Raw genomic sequence first — 15190 nt, 5'->3', positions numbered from 1 at the left:
TTATCTTTGAACTTAACAATCATGATTCTGTTTGATTTGTTATTTTAGTGAGATGGGTCTGTTGTCTCACATACAAGACCGAATCCAAGGTGTTCAAACTGCGTACAGCGGCCATTTTACCATTGTTCAACCAGATGGATGTGAGACCAGGGTGATGTCAGAGGGCCAGAATTGCATGTACCACGCCTTAATCCAGGCAACATCCAGAAGCCAGGAGCAGGACATCAAAGAACAGGCAAGGATTCTGCGCAACAAAGTACAAAGCGAGGTTAGTCATGGAGTTCACATTCCATCTTTCATGTAAAAACTTTGTCAAGTATTTTCTAAGAGAGCCATATGGATGTCTATAGTAGTTTATATGATACTGTAGGTGATGGGAGGCTGTAACCCACTGTTGCAGGAGTATGTTGTACACATATGTTGTACATTGACTCCTGTAAGGAGATTACACTAGAAAAGAAGTCAAACTGCATTGTGTAGGTCCCGGTGTTGTGATTTGACATACAGTACCAGTCAAAAGTTTGGACACACTTACTCATTCTGTCACAAGGATGAAGCTGGAGAGGCGAAGCAGGTACGGGGAGTCAAACATTTAATATGGAACAAGACAGGACCAGCATCAGCACACGGGTAGCACAGACAAATTACAATTAATGCAGCAGCGGGGAACAGACCTGGGGAACTGACAAATATAGGGGAGGTAATAACAGGTGATTGAGTGAGTCCAGGTGACTCCAATATCGCTGATGCGAGTGACGAGGAACGGTATGTGCGTAAATTATGGTGGCAGGAGTGCGTAATGCAGGGGGATGAGCGGGAGCAAGTGTGACACATTCAAGGGTTTTTCTTTATTTTTACTATTTTCTACATTGTAAAATAAAAGTGAAGACAGAAAACCTATGAAATAACACATGGAATCATGTAGTAACCAAACATTGTTAAACAAATCAATATACAGTTGTAGTCGGAAGTTCACATACACTTAGGTTGGAGTCATTAAAACTCAATATTCAACCACTCCACAAATGTGTTGTTTAACAAACTATAGTTTTGGCAAGTCGGTGAGGACATCTACTTTGTGCATGACACAAGTCATTTTTCCAACAATTGTTTACAGAGAGGTTATTCCACTTATAATTCACTGTATCACAATTCCAGTGGGTCAGAAGTTTACATACACTAAGTTGACTGTGCCTTTAAACCGCTTGGAAAATTTCAGAAAATTATGTCATGGCTTTACAAGCTTCTGAAAGGCTAATTGACATCATTTGAATCAATTAGAGGTGTATCTGTGGATGTATTTCAAGGCCTACGTTAACTCCGTGCCTCTTTGCTTGACATCATGGGAAAATCAAAAGAAATCAGCCAAGACCTCAGAAAAAGATTATAGACCTCCACAAGTCTGTTTCATCCTTGGGAGCAATTCATGAACACCTGACGGTACCACGTTCATCTGTACAAACAATAGTACGCAAGTATAAACACCATGGGACCAAGCAGCCGTCATACCGCTCAGGAAGGATACACGTTCTGTCTCCTAGAGATGAACATACTTTGGTGCGAAAAGTGCAAATCAATCCCAGAAAATCAATCCCAGCAAAAGACCTTGTGGAGATGCTGGAGGAAACAGGCACAAAAAAGTATCTATATCTACAGTAAAAACGAGTTCCTATATCGACATAACCTGAAAGGCCGCTCATCAAGGAAGAAGCCACTGCTCCAAAACCGCCATGAAAAGCCAGACTACGGTTTGCAACTGCACATGGGGACAAAGATTGTACTTTTTGGAGAAATGTCCTCTGGTCTGATGAAACAAAAATAGAACTGTTTGGCCATAATAACCATCGTTATGTTTGGAGGAAAAAGGGGAGGCTTGCAAGCCGAAGAACACCATCCCAACCCTGAAGCACGGGGGTGGCAGCATCATGTTGTGGGGGTGCTTTGCTGCAGGAGGGACTGGTGTACTTCACAAAATAGATGGCATCATGAGGCAGGAACATTATGTGGCTATATTGAAGCAAAATCTCAAGACATCAGTCAGGAAGTTAAAGCTTGGTCGCAAATGGGTCTTCCAAATGGACAATGACCCCAAGCATACTTCCAAAGTTGTGGCAAAATGGCTTAAGGACAACAAAGTCAAGGTATTGGAGTGGCCATCACAAAGCCCTGACCTCAATCCTATAGAAAATGTGTGGGCAGAACTGAAAAATCGTGTGCGAGCAAGGAGGCCTACAACCTGACTCAGTTATATCAGCTCTGTCAGGAGGAATGGGCCAAAAATCATCCCAACTTATTGTGGGAAGCTTGTGGAAGGCTACACAAAACGTTTAACCCAAGTTAAACAAAAGGCAATGCTACCAAATACTAATTGAGTGTATGCAAACTTCTGACACACTGGGAATGTGATGAAAGAAAGAAAATATGAAATAAATCCTTCTCGCTACTATTATTCTGACATTTCACATTCTGAAAATAGTGGTGATCCTAACTGACCTAAGACAGGGAATTTTTACTAAGATTAAATGTCAGGAATTGTGTAAAACTGAGTTTAAATGTATATGGTTAAGGTGTATGTAAACTTCCAACTTCAACTGTATATATATTTAAAAATGTTCAAAGTAGCCAGCCTTTGCCTTGATGACAGCTTTGCACACTTGGCATTTTCTCAACCAGCTTCACTTCGGATGCTTTTCCAACAGTTTTGAAGGAATTCCCACATATGCTGAGCACTTGTTGGCTGCTTTTCTTTCCCTCTGCGGTCCAAATCATCCCAAACCATCTCAATTGGGTTGAGGTCGGGTGATTGTGGAGGCCAGTTCATCTGATGCAGCGTTCTATCACTCTCCATCTTGGTCAAATAGACCTTACACAGCCTGGAGGTGTATTGGGTCATTGTCCTGTTGAAAAACAAATGTCCCAGTTGGGTTGACGTATCGCTGCAGAATTCTGTGGTAGCCATGCTGGTGTTGACCAGCAAAGCACCATCACACCTCCGCCATATTTCACATTGGGAACCACACATGCGGAGATTATCCGTTCACCTACTCTGTGTCTCATGAAGAAAAATCTACATTTTGGACTCATCAGATAGAAGGACAGATTTCTTCTGGTCTAATGTCCTATGCGTGTGTTTCTTGGCCCAAGCAAGTCTCTTATTATTATTTGTGTCTGGTGGTGGTTTCTTTGCAGCATTTTGACCATGAAGGCCTGATTCACGTAGTCTCCTCTGAACAGTTTATGTTGAGATGTGTCTATTATTGAACTCTGTGAAACATTTATTTGGGCTGCAATTTCTGAGGCTGGTAACTTGAATGAACGTATCCTCAGTAGCAGAGGTAACTCTGGGTCTTCCTTTCCTGTGGCGTTCCTCATGAGAGTCAGTTTCATTATAGTGCTTGATGGTTTATGCGATTGCACTTGAAGAAACTTTCAGAGTTCTTAATTTTCTGCATTAACTTACCTTCGTGTCTTAAAGTAATGATGGACTGTCGTTTCTCTTTGCTTATTTGAGCTGTTCTTGCCATAATATGGACTTGGTCTTTTACCAAATAGGGCTAACCTTGTCATAACACTGATTGGCTCAAACGCATTAAGAAGGAAAGAAATTCCACAAATGAACATTTAACAAGGCACACCCATTAATTGAAATGCATTCCAGGTGACTACTTCATGATGCTGGTTGAGAGAATGCCAACAGCGTACAAAGTTGTCATCAAGGCAAAGGGTGGCTACTTGAAGAATCTCAAAATAAAATATATTTTGATTTGTTTAACACTTTTTTTGGTTATTACATGATTCCATATGTGTTATTTCATAGTTTTGATGTATTCACTATTATTCTACAATGTAGAAAACAGTACAAATAAGGTAAAACCCTTGAATGAGTAGGTGTGTACAACTTTTGACTGGTACTGTACATACCAACCCAAATCTGTAAACTCAATTGTGCATTCTTCAGCTGAGATGCTAGACATTTTACATTTTAATAATATAGCAGATGCTCTTATCCAGAGTGACGTACCGTTAGCCATCTTAAGATAAATACACTAAGTGGGACAACCACATATCTCAGTCATAGTAAGTAAAGGTTTTCCTCAGTAAAGAAGCTATCAGCAATGTCTGTACTATTATGGGGGGGGGGGGGTCAGGTGTGAGTGTTAGTGTGCGGAGGAGCAGGGTGACATAGCAGAACTTGGGAAGGTTGAACACCAGGTGGGCTGCAGCATTCTGAAAAACCACCAGGGGTTTGATAGCACAAGTGGGAGCCCAGCCATCAGTGAGTTGCAGATGATAAGTGCCTGAATTAGGACCTGCACCGCTTACTGTGTGAGGTAGAGTCGTACTCAACAGATGTTGTAGCTCATAAACCTGCAGGAGCGGGTGTTTGCAGAGATTGACAGGGTGTTGTCCAGGGTCAATCCAAGGTTATTTACACTCTGGGAAGGGGACACTGTGGAGTTGTCAACCGTGATGGAGAGGTCTTGGAGCGGGCATGCCTTCATCGGGAGAAAGAGCAGATCCATTTTGTCGAGGTTGAGCTCGAGGTGGTGGGCTGACAAGCTGAGATATCTGCCAGGCACGCAGAGGTGTGTCACCACCTGGGTGTCAGAAGGGGGAAGGAGAGAATTAGTTGAATGTCATCTGAATTGCAATGATAGGAGACACCATGTGAGGATATGACGAAGCCGAGTGACTTGGTGTATAGAGAGAAGAGGAGAGGGCTTAGAACTGAGCCCTGGAGGACACCAATACAATCTTAGAAAAAAGGGTGCGTCGGCTGTCCCCATAGGAAACCCCTTTGTGGTCCATGTAGAACCCTCTTTTGGGGTTCTGTGTGAGTGGGATTAGTGCACTCAATAGGCTGAGTGAATGAGGAGCAGATGTTGTCAACCTTCTTTTCAAAGTGGTTGACAAAGTTGTCCACAGAGAGGAATGGGAAGGGGTGGAGGATTAAGGAGGAGAAGGTGGAAAATTGTTTCTTAGGTTTAGAGGCAGAAGCTTGAAATTTAGAGTGATAGAAAGTGGCTTTAGCAGCAGATACAAAAGAAGAGAAGATAGAGAGGAGGTAGTGAAAGGATGATAGGTTCTCAGGAAGTTTTGTTTTCCAAAATTTTTGCTCAGCAGCCAGCAGGCCTGTTCTGTAAACTCAGTTAATCACTCAGCTATGGAGAAGAACAGGATGGCTGAGTGAGGGAGGGAGAACAGAGAATCTCCACTTAGTAGAAATGAGTAGCCCCGTGCCACCACCTCGACAATCAAATTCTCTCGGACTTTGAGAGAACACATAGTCAGATAAAGAGAGAGCAGCTTCAGTAGCAGTGTCCTCTGGAGTGATCCATGTCTCTGTCAGGGCCAAAAAGTCAAGCAACTAAAGGGAAGCATAGTCTGAGATGAACTTGCCGTTCTTGACCGCAGATCGGCAGTTCCAAAAGCCGCCTGAGACTAGGAATTCCACATGGGTTGTGTGCGCAGGGTACACTAAATTAGAAGAGTTGCTGCCAATGGGTGGGGAGCATCTGTAAAACGTACAGGGAGAGGAGCAAACAGGTATAGAAAACACACACAGTTGACAAAGCTCCAAAAGGGAAAGATTAGATAATCTGAAAATAACTAGGTTAGATACACCAGTGAGAGAGGGTGGTAGAGCGGGTATAAGGTAGGGCTGGGCAATATTGCCAAAAATGTTATGATATATTTTTATAACATTGGTCGATAACTACAAACTGTCAAACTTGGCTGTAATATATATAGTGAAGTAAAATATATATATATTTTTTTTTACAGTACAATAGACTGAATTGCATTGTGGGCAAATTCTGACATATTGTGAATAGTATACAGTAATGTACTATAGTACAGACTAACTGTAAAATGACTCAGGTAATACAATAAGGTAGTGTAACTTTATATATTTACTGTAATTTTCAAAACTACCTGACATCAGTCAGGCTGTCAGAGAGCAACCTAACACAGACTGTAGTGTGTGTTGAACCAACAATCTGGCTAGACCATACAGCAGTGGAACCAACATTGATAACCCCCGAACAACATCCTGGTAGGTATAACGGTAAATTAAGATACATGAACACAGGAATTACAATTACCCACAATCCTCTAGCATAGAGTTATTTCAAAAGTCTTTGAAAGCCAAGTTAACAAACACATCACCTGACCATTTCGAATCCCACCGTACCATCACCGCTGTGCAATCAGGTTTCCGAGCTGGTCACGGGTGCATCTCAGCCACGCTCAAGGTACTAAGCGATATCATAACCGCCATCAATAAAAGACAGTACTGTGCAGCCGTCTTCATCGACCTGGCCAAGGCTTTCGACTCTGTCAATCACCGTATTCTAATCGGCAGACTCAACAGCCTTGGTTTCTCAAATGACTGCCTCGCCTGGTTCACCAACTACTTCTCAGATAGACTTCAGTGTGTCAAATCGGAGAGACTGTTGTCCAGACCTCTGGCAGTCTCTATGGGGGTGCCACAGGGTTCAATTCTCGGGCCGACTCTTTTCTCTGTATATATCAATGATGTCGCTCTTGCTGCTGGTGATTCTCTGATCCACCTCTATACAGACGACACCATTCTGTATACTTGTGGCCCTTCTTTGGACACGGTGTTAACAAACCTCCAGACGAGCTTCAATGCCATACAACACTTATTCCATGGCCTCCAACTGCTCTTAAATGCTAGTAAAACTAAATGCATGCTCTTCAACCGATTGCTGCCCGCACCCGCCCACCCGACTAGCATCACTACTCTGGACGGTTCTGACTTGGAATATGTGGACAACTACAAATACCTAGGTGTCTGGTTAGACTGTAAACTCTCCTTCCAGACTCGCATTAAGCATCTTCAATTCAAAATGAAATCTAGAATCGGCTTCCTATTTCGCAACAAAGCCTCCTTCACTCATGCTGCTGAACATACCCTCAAAACTGACTATCCTACCGATCCTTGACATCCGCTATCTGAGCAGCTTAACGATCGCTGCAGCTGTACACAGCCCGTCTGTAAATAGCCCATCCAACTACCTACCTCATCCCCATCCCCAACTTTTTTTTCTCTTTTGCACACCAGTATTTCTACTTGCACATCATCATCTGCACATCTATCACATCTATCACTCCAGTCTTAATTTGCTAATTCACTACAATGGCCTGTTTATTGCCTTACCGCCTTATGCCATTTGCACACACTGTATATAGACTTTTTCGATTGTGTTATTGACTGTACGTTTGTTTATTCCATGTGTAACTCTATTGTTGTTTGTGTCGCTTTGCTTTATCTTGGCCAGGTCGCAGTTGTAAATGAGAACTTGTTCTCAACTGGCCTACCTGGTTAAATAAAGGTGAAATAAAAAAATTGAATAAAAAATAGCCATGTGTGTATTGTCAATGGCATAGCCATAGCTAGTGGTATAGAAGGAAAAGTGGATTGTGGGTAATTCCTGTGTTCATGTTGCTGAATCTTATTAACCATTGTACCTACCGTACTGTTGTTCTGGTGTTATCAATATTGGTTCTCTGCTGTACGCTCCATCACTTTTGGCAGGGTTATTGGTTCAAGTACCATCAGTGATAAGTGTAGTAAAATGTATGGGACCAGGCCTTTTTTAAACATTATTTTAAGATGAATGACCCTTGATATAATTATTGGCTTAAGTAAAACTTTTTGAGTCACTCTATCCTCCATTACAACCCACACTACAATATTACTGTAGAATGTAACGTGTGGGGACAGGTCGAAAAGCATAAAACATTTATGGCAATTTAGCTAGCTAGTTTGCTGTTGCTAGCTAATTTGTCCTGGGATATAAATGTTGAGTTGTTATTTTACCTGAAATGCACAAGGTCCTCTACTCCGACAATTAATCCACACATAAAACGGTCAACCGAATCGTTTCTAGTCATCTCTCCTCCTTCCAGGCTTTTTCTTCTTTGGACTGTCGATTGTCATAGTTACCACGACGACCGACCAAACCCCTTTCATCTTTCAATCACCCACGTGGGTATAACCCATGGAGGTGGCACGTGGGTATCTGCTTCTATAAACCAATGAGGATATGGAAGAGGCAGGACCACGATCAGCGTCACAAATAGAAATGACTTCTATTTTACATGCTGACCACACTCCTTGCGTCGTGTGTGTGAGCGTTACAAAATAAATGTAAACATACACGTTATTCAATTATTGCACCCACACTGCTCGTGCGTGCCAACGAGCATCTTCGTTGCCAAGGGCTAAAATAGAAGTCAGTTCTATTTGTGACGCTGATCGCAGTGCAAGTCCTGCCTCTCCCATCTCCTCATTGGTTTATAGAAGCAGATACCCACATGCCATCTCCTCATTGATTATACCCACGTGAGTGATTGAAAGATGAACTGAGTTCGGTCGGTTGTCGTGGTAACTATGAAGTCCAAAGAAGAAAAAGCCTGGAAGGAGGAGAGATGACTAGAAAGGATTCATTTGACCGTTTTGTGTGGATTAATTGTTGGAGTAGAGGACCTTGTGCATTTCAGGTAAAATGTCCTGGGATATAAACGTTGTTTATGTCCCAGGACAAATTAGCTAGCAACTGCAAGCTAGCTAAATTGCCTTAAATGTTTAATGCTTTTCGACCTGTCCCCAAATTAATATAATTAGTTCATAGTTTGTTTTGATATTTTAATCTGCGTGTCGTGATTTCGTTTGGTGTGGGGGGACAAAATCAATTTACGCACGATGGTGCACGTGCGCAGCCGGTTTGGGTACAGTGTTAGCCCTTGTTGGCGCGCGTGAGCAGTGTGGGTGCAATAATTGAATAACATGTATGTTTACATTTATTTTGCAACGCTCGCGCAAGTGATGTGAGGGGTGTGGTCAGCATGTTATTTGCAAAGGTTTATACCTACTGTAACATGTAATTTACTGTAAACATTAAGATGCTATTGCTGTAGAAGTAATGTAGTTAATACAGTAAAAATACAGAACTGTATTGGTTTGTGTTTTACAGTATCTCTTTGCTTGTTTTATGGTACAGTATAGGCAAAATACAGTAACTGTCTGGCAATCGTGGTGCCAGTACAATACTGTAACTCCAGCGAAAAGTTTTACACTGTAATTATGTTATACACATAAAATAATGCTCTATATAAAGTCTGAAGGTCACTTTCTGCTTAGGACTGAAGCCTGAAGAAACCAGAGGGTTCATTGTGGTTTAAAAATATATACTTATTTATTTTCCGAACATGAAACAGACCAAACCAAAATGTCTCTATCAGAAAATGGGCATGATGGACAGTAGGAGTGTGCCCAGAGCCTTATAATTAGTTCAGCCAACTTTTGGAATTTTTAATATTGTTTTAATTCTAGACATTTAGTTACATATCATTGTTTAATTATTCACCATGTAATGTTAATAGGGAACTAACATGGCTGCCATAGAATGGTGAAGTGTGATGTAAAAGCATCATAATGCAGAAACCGCATTGGCCCAACTCTCTACATACATGGCTCTGGGTTCACCTACTGTGGAGGCCACTATCTGTATCTGTTATTTAGTATGCATGGAATTCAAAAAAGAGACCCTCCTAGAAAGTCAATTAAATCAATAGACCCAAGATCTCCGAGCAAGACAGGCTGTGTAGTTGGCACAACTTTACAACTAATAATTAAGGCTTATCAAACAATTATTTTTGTATAAAGCCAGAAAACACAATACATTTCTGAAACAGCCAATCGTTTTTTCAAAGGCATGGTCCTAGATTATATGAATAATAAAGCCAGAAGTGTAAGAGACAGATTTAAGCAAATTATTGAGAATCGGATTCTGTCAAAACAATCAATCAATGTCATCACTAGAGCTATAGCAGTTTCAAATCAATAGTAGAGGAAAATCTGGCAACTTTCAAAATGTTTTGTTAAAATGTTGGACAGTTCTGATGACAAACTGGTGCCAATGTTCACTAGAAATAAGGAAAAGTTAACTGAAAAGCTAGCTTGTGCGATCTGGCTATTTTTATTTTTTGCTTTGTTCAGTCACTTTATTATCACAACTTTATTATCCATAACGTAAAGTGAATGAATATACAACAGGCATGTTACCAACAGATAGGCAAACAGGGAAAAGATTGCTTCTCCCCTCGCTGTGTGTGTGTGTGAGGACCAACTTCTCTTTCTCTCTGGCTTTCCATGTGTTCTGCCTCCAGACCAAACTCCTCAGAAATGATATATGATGTTGAAGCCTAGGAAGAGGAAAACGGCCACTACAAAATAAAAATATTCTATCAAAAGTTTAGCATCGTTATAGGGGAAAATGTTATCGAGAACCTTATATCGCCCAGCGCAAGAATAGGGAGCACAACCTTTGGGAGTAGAGAAATTGATATTGTGACACTATTTATGCTTACTGACTTCAGTTATTTCCTCAAACAGGTTCAGGAAAACCTCCCAACCTACTGTGAGTTAGTAAAACTCCAGAAGCGCTATGATAATGTTATGGATCCTGGAAAATATTCCATATTGGGAGGGGCAAGGCCAGAAAAGAAGATTATCAGCCAGGACTACAGGGATGCCATCGCACCTATGACGGAAACCGACTATATCATTGCCCAGCATTACGACCTTGGTTATGTTGCCACATACAAAGAGTAAAGTAGTTTCATCTTCATTTGGATACCGATTGCATAGATGATTTAGAGACACTCAGAATACAATTGTAAAAGAAATGAGTTCTCTAATCATATGAAAATTAATTTAGAAATGTATTATTTCTACACTCAGGAAATGTCTTCAAAATATCAATAAAGGTAATGTTTAAATATTCAAGACTGTTTCGAAGACTCTTAGCTGCTTGATACTGTACATATGGCCCCTGATATGTCTCATGCACTTTCTTTTTCTTTTCCCTCAAAACTGTAAGAAACACCATATTGTCTGGAAGGTACACTGTGGAAGCCGACCACATCATACCAAAGGACACATTAAGGAAGGCACTAGTACACCGTGACTTGGAAAAACTCAAGAGTAAGAATCCGCATCTTTATGCTCTAGTAACAAGTATTAAATCGGACCCAAATGGAAGATGCCACCTTGTCATGCAGGTTCTCTACCAACATCACCGCACTGCCTTGACAACTGGCAATTGCACGGAGGCCAAACAGTGCAGGTGAGTCAGCAGGTGTGAGATGTTTGCGTGCATGTACATCTGCACTGGGCGTGCAAGTGAATCTGTTTCAGAGTACAGTGGATTTATTCATGAAAGCATGAATAAGAATATGTCCCTTTTTAACCTTAAAGTCTTATAGAATGTTGCCCACCCATCCCTGGTCCCTTTCTTTGCCCCATTTCCCAACAGGGCACTGCTGGCTGACACACTCGTAAGTGGGAATGCTGAGAAGATGCTGAAGCAGGCCATGATTATGGCCAATCCTGTGTCCTCCCAGAAGCTTAGGGATCATGCAGGTATCGACATCACAAGCTTGTCTACTGCTGTCCATTCCCTACTGCTCTGTTTATTCCATGTTGCTCCATGCATTCCCCACTGCTTAATCCATTCCCCACTGCTCTATTCACTCTCTTATTCAACATCCATTCTCTACTCCAGTGCTCTTTAATTAATTAATTAATTCTATGTAACTGCATACATTTGGATGAGTATTTTTATTCAGAGGACTTACCAGTTTATTGTACATGTTTACCCTACACCTAGGCCTCATAAACCGCTCGTCCCTTGGAAAACATCAAGACTTTTCAGAAAATGGGACGAACTGCTACTACAAAGCTGGGTTCATGAATGTGTTCAGTGAGTATCTGAACATTGGCATCATTGACCAGAACCAGCATACGAGGCTAAAGTCATGGGCCAAAGAAAACAGGCACCAGGACACAAACACAGAGGAGTTTAGAGAGATACAAAGAATAGTCAGTCGGAGGACAACAAGGTGAGAAATCGAGAGGAAACATGCTCGGACCACAGACACATCAAAGCCCCTGACAAAGAGGGAACATTCTCTCTCCCTGCATCCTATAGTCATTTACACAGAATTTAGATCATGCATTTAATTATGTTTGTAAAGGAAAAACATAAGAGCATGTAGACATCAGCTGTATATTGATGACCAATGTAGGGTCTTTGTAAGCCCGAATGTCACATGCTGGAGAATGGTGAATGATTACTTATGTTTCTTCATGAGGGACTTGGTTTTCTATCTGTTACATAAAAAAGGTAAAGACCCGACTCTCTGTTCAAGTCATAGGCCTCTCTCCCTCATCAATATTGACATGAAATTGTACGCCAAGGTTCTAGCCAAACACCTTGAAACTATTTAGCAAAAACTAGTTCATCCTGGTTTGTCAAATATCGATTGGCGTCAGACAATTGGAGACGTCTCCTACGTATAATACAAATTACACCTGATATACCATCCTGCTGTGCAGTCCTGTCAATTGATGCAGAGATGGCCTTTGACTGTCTCAGTTGGTTCTACCTCTGGTAAACTATGGAACATATGGGATTTGTGTATGACTATGTTGAAGACACTGTATAGTAACCCCTCTTTAATGGTCTTGAGAGTGTGATGGAAATGTGATACATTTGCCTTTCTTATAACTCATTTCTGTGTTCTATTCATGTGCTGTTCTATAAACCAATTTCTGTGTTCATGCAAGTGACTGACTGAACGAACCCTCACTATCAGTAACTGCAATTTAGCAGTACGTCCAGACCTTGTTTTGAGAATGAAAGACGTCTCAGCTTAGAGAGAAGAAGCCTCGTGAGGTATTGGTCAGTCACATGTTATGAACCAGTATTGGTCGGTCATGTGAATGAAACAAAACACTAATAATTTATAAATTATGCTAAATCATGCAAATGTAACTTGTCTGTGTATAGCCGTATATAAGACAACTGCTGGGACTGCCCAGGCAGAGCTTCTGACCGACGTTCACAATGGTGCATTAAGGTTGTTGGAACCTCTCCAGCGTGCTGACAAATAAACATTGATTCATTTAAGATTTACTTCGAATGTCCCTGTGTAAAATTCCACAGCAATGTGTGACCAGTGCTCCTCAGTTTTCCATCAAACGGTGATCTCGTCAAGGCTGTCCAGTGTCCAGTCTCCTATTTGCCATATCACTGGCACCTTTTGGAAGAAATAAAAATGTCAAGCCTACTTCAATCGAGTACAGGCTTAACTGAATGACAGAGACAAAATGCAATCTAGAATTTTATTGAATTGTTTGAGGTAGGCCTCGTCTCTGAAGAATGCTCCTTGGCGTCAGATGCTGATGACAGGTTACCTTATGCTAGGGCAGTTGGTATCAAAACCCCCCAAAAATAAATATGTTACTCACCAGGGAGAAGGGACACATGGAGCATTTTGGCCCATTCTTCCATGCATAATTGCTTTAACTCAGTGACAGTTGTGGCTATTCAAGCATGAACTGCTTGTTTCAAGTCCTGCCACAACATCTAAATTGGGATTAGGTCTGGTCTTTGACTTGGCCATTCCAAAACGTCAAATTTGTTGCTTTTTGACCATTTTCATGTAGACTTGATTGTGTGTTTTGGATCACTGTTTTGCTGCATGACACAGCTGCACTTCAGCTCACAGATGGATGGCCTGACATTCTCCTGTAAAATTCTCTGATACAGAGCAGAATTCATGGTTCCTTCTATTAAGGCAAGTTGTTCAGGTCCTGAGGCAGCAAAGCATCCCCAAACCATCACACTACCACAACCATGCTTGACCTTTGGTATGAGGTTCTTACTGTAGAATACAGTGTTTGGTTTTTGCCAGACATAATGGGACCCATGTCCCAAAAGTTATGTCCATAGAACATTCTTCCAAGGTGCTTCCAAGTGTTTTTCCACTCAATTGTCCAGTGTTGGTGATCGCGTGCCACTGGAGCCGCAATAGCCCATCCGTGACAAGGACCGGCGAGTTGTGTGTTCCGAGATGCCGTTCTGCACACAACTATTGTATTGCGCTGTTTTGCCTGTTTGTGGCCCGCCTGTTAGATTGCACAATTCTTGCCATTCTCCTTTGACCTCATCAACTAGTTGTTTTCGCCCACAGGACTGCCGCTGACTGGATGGATTTTGTTTATCGCAGAATTCTCGGTAAACCATAGACACTGTCTTGCATGAAAAGACCAGGAAGCCGGACGTTTCTGAGATACTGGAACCGGCGCGCATGGCACCGATGATGATGAGGATGCCATACTTAAGTTGGTTAGGTCATTAGTTTTGCCCATTCTAAGATTCAATCAAACAGTAACTGAATGCCTTGATGCCTGTCTGCCTGCTTTATATAGCAAGCCACAGCCATGTGACTCACTGTCTTTAGGAGCTAACCATTTTCTTGAACCATGTGGTGTACCTAATAAACTGACAAAGAGGCCTCCCACTCTTTCTGTTCTGGTTAGCGACAGTTTGCTCTGTTCTGTGAAGTGAGTATTACACAGAACTGTATGAGATCTAAAGTTTCTTGGCAATTTCTCACATGGAATAGCCTTCATTTCTCAGAACAAGAATAGACTGACGAGTTTCAGAAGAGATTTCTTTGTTTCTGGCCATTTTGAGCCTGCAATCGAACCCACAAATGCTCCAGATACTCAACTAGTCTAAAGAAGGCCAATTTTATTGCTTCTTTAACCCGAACAACAGTTTTCAGCTGTGCTAACATAATTGCAAAGGGTTTTCTAATGATCAATTAGCCTTTTAAAATTATAAACTTGGAATAGCTAACACAACTTGCCAATGGAACACAGGAGTGATGGTTGCTGATAATGGGCCTCTGTACGCCTATGTAGATATTCCATTTTTTTTAAATCTGCAGTTTCCAGCTACAACAGTTATTTACAACATTAACAATGTCTACACTGTAGTTCTGATCAATTTGATGTTATCTTAATGGACAAAAAAATTGCTTTTCTTTCAAAATGAAGACATCGCATGGGGTGGAAGACAAGGTTTACGGGAGTGGGGGGTGGAGGGGGTTAGATGTAGACATGTTGGCTGGGTGGGGTTGGGGGGAAAGAATGGGAGGTTGGATGGAGACATGTTGGGGGAAATGTAGGTTGGGGGTGGAGGCCTACTTATTTTTTGTTTTTCCTGTTTATACTGAATTTATTATTACTTAATTATTACTGTATATATTTCTTATCTATCTTTTGAGGTGCAGCCCATGTGTACATATA

General features: G+C 41.4%; 1 protein-coding gene across 1 annotated transcript in view; it reads left to right on the top strand.

The window, feature by feature from the left end:
* LOC110488997 (uncharacterized) overlaps positions 1-13007 on the top strand; it is a 38337-nt gene extending 25330 nt beyond the window's left edge. Inside the window, 5 exon segments of the mRNA XM_090198595.1 lie at positions 49-268; positions 10424-10638; positions 10905-11156; positions 11346-11452; positions 11700-13007. Coding sequence (XP_090054721.1) covers positions 49-268; positions 10424-10638; positions 10905-11156; positions 11346-11452; positions 11700-11935 — 1030 coding nt within the window. The 3' untranslated portion in view covers positions 11936-13007.
* The last annotated feature ends 2183 nt before the right edge of the window (positions 13008-15190 follow it).

Source organism: Oncorhynchus mykiss, chromosome 14, assembly GCF_057628025.1.
Source record: "Oncorhynchus mykiss isolate SJ-2025 chromosome 14, ASM5762802v1, whole genome shotgun sequence".
Classification (NCBI taxonomy): domain Eukaryota; kingdom Metazoa; phylum Chordata; class Actinopteri; order Salmoniformes; family Salmonidae; genus Oncorhynchus; species Oncorhynchus mykiss.
This window is presented reverse-complemented; position numbering and strand designations above follow the sequence as displayed.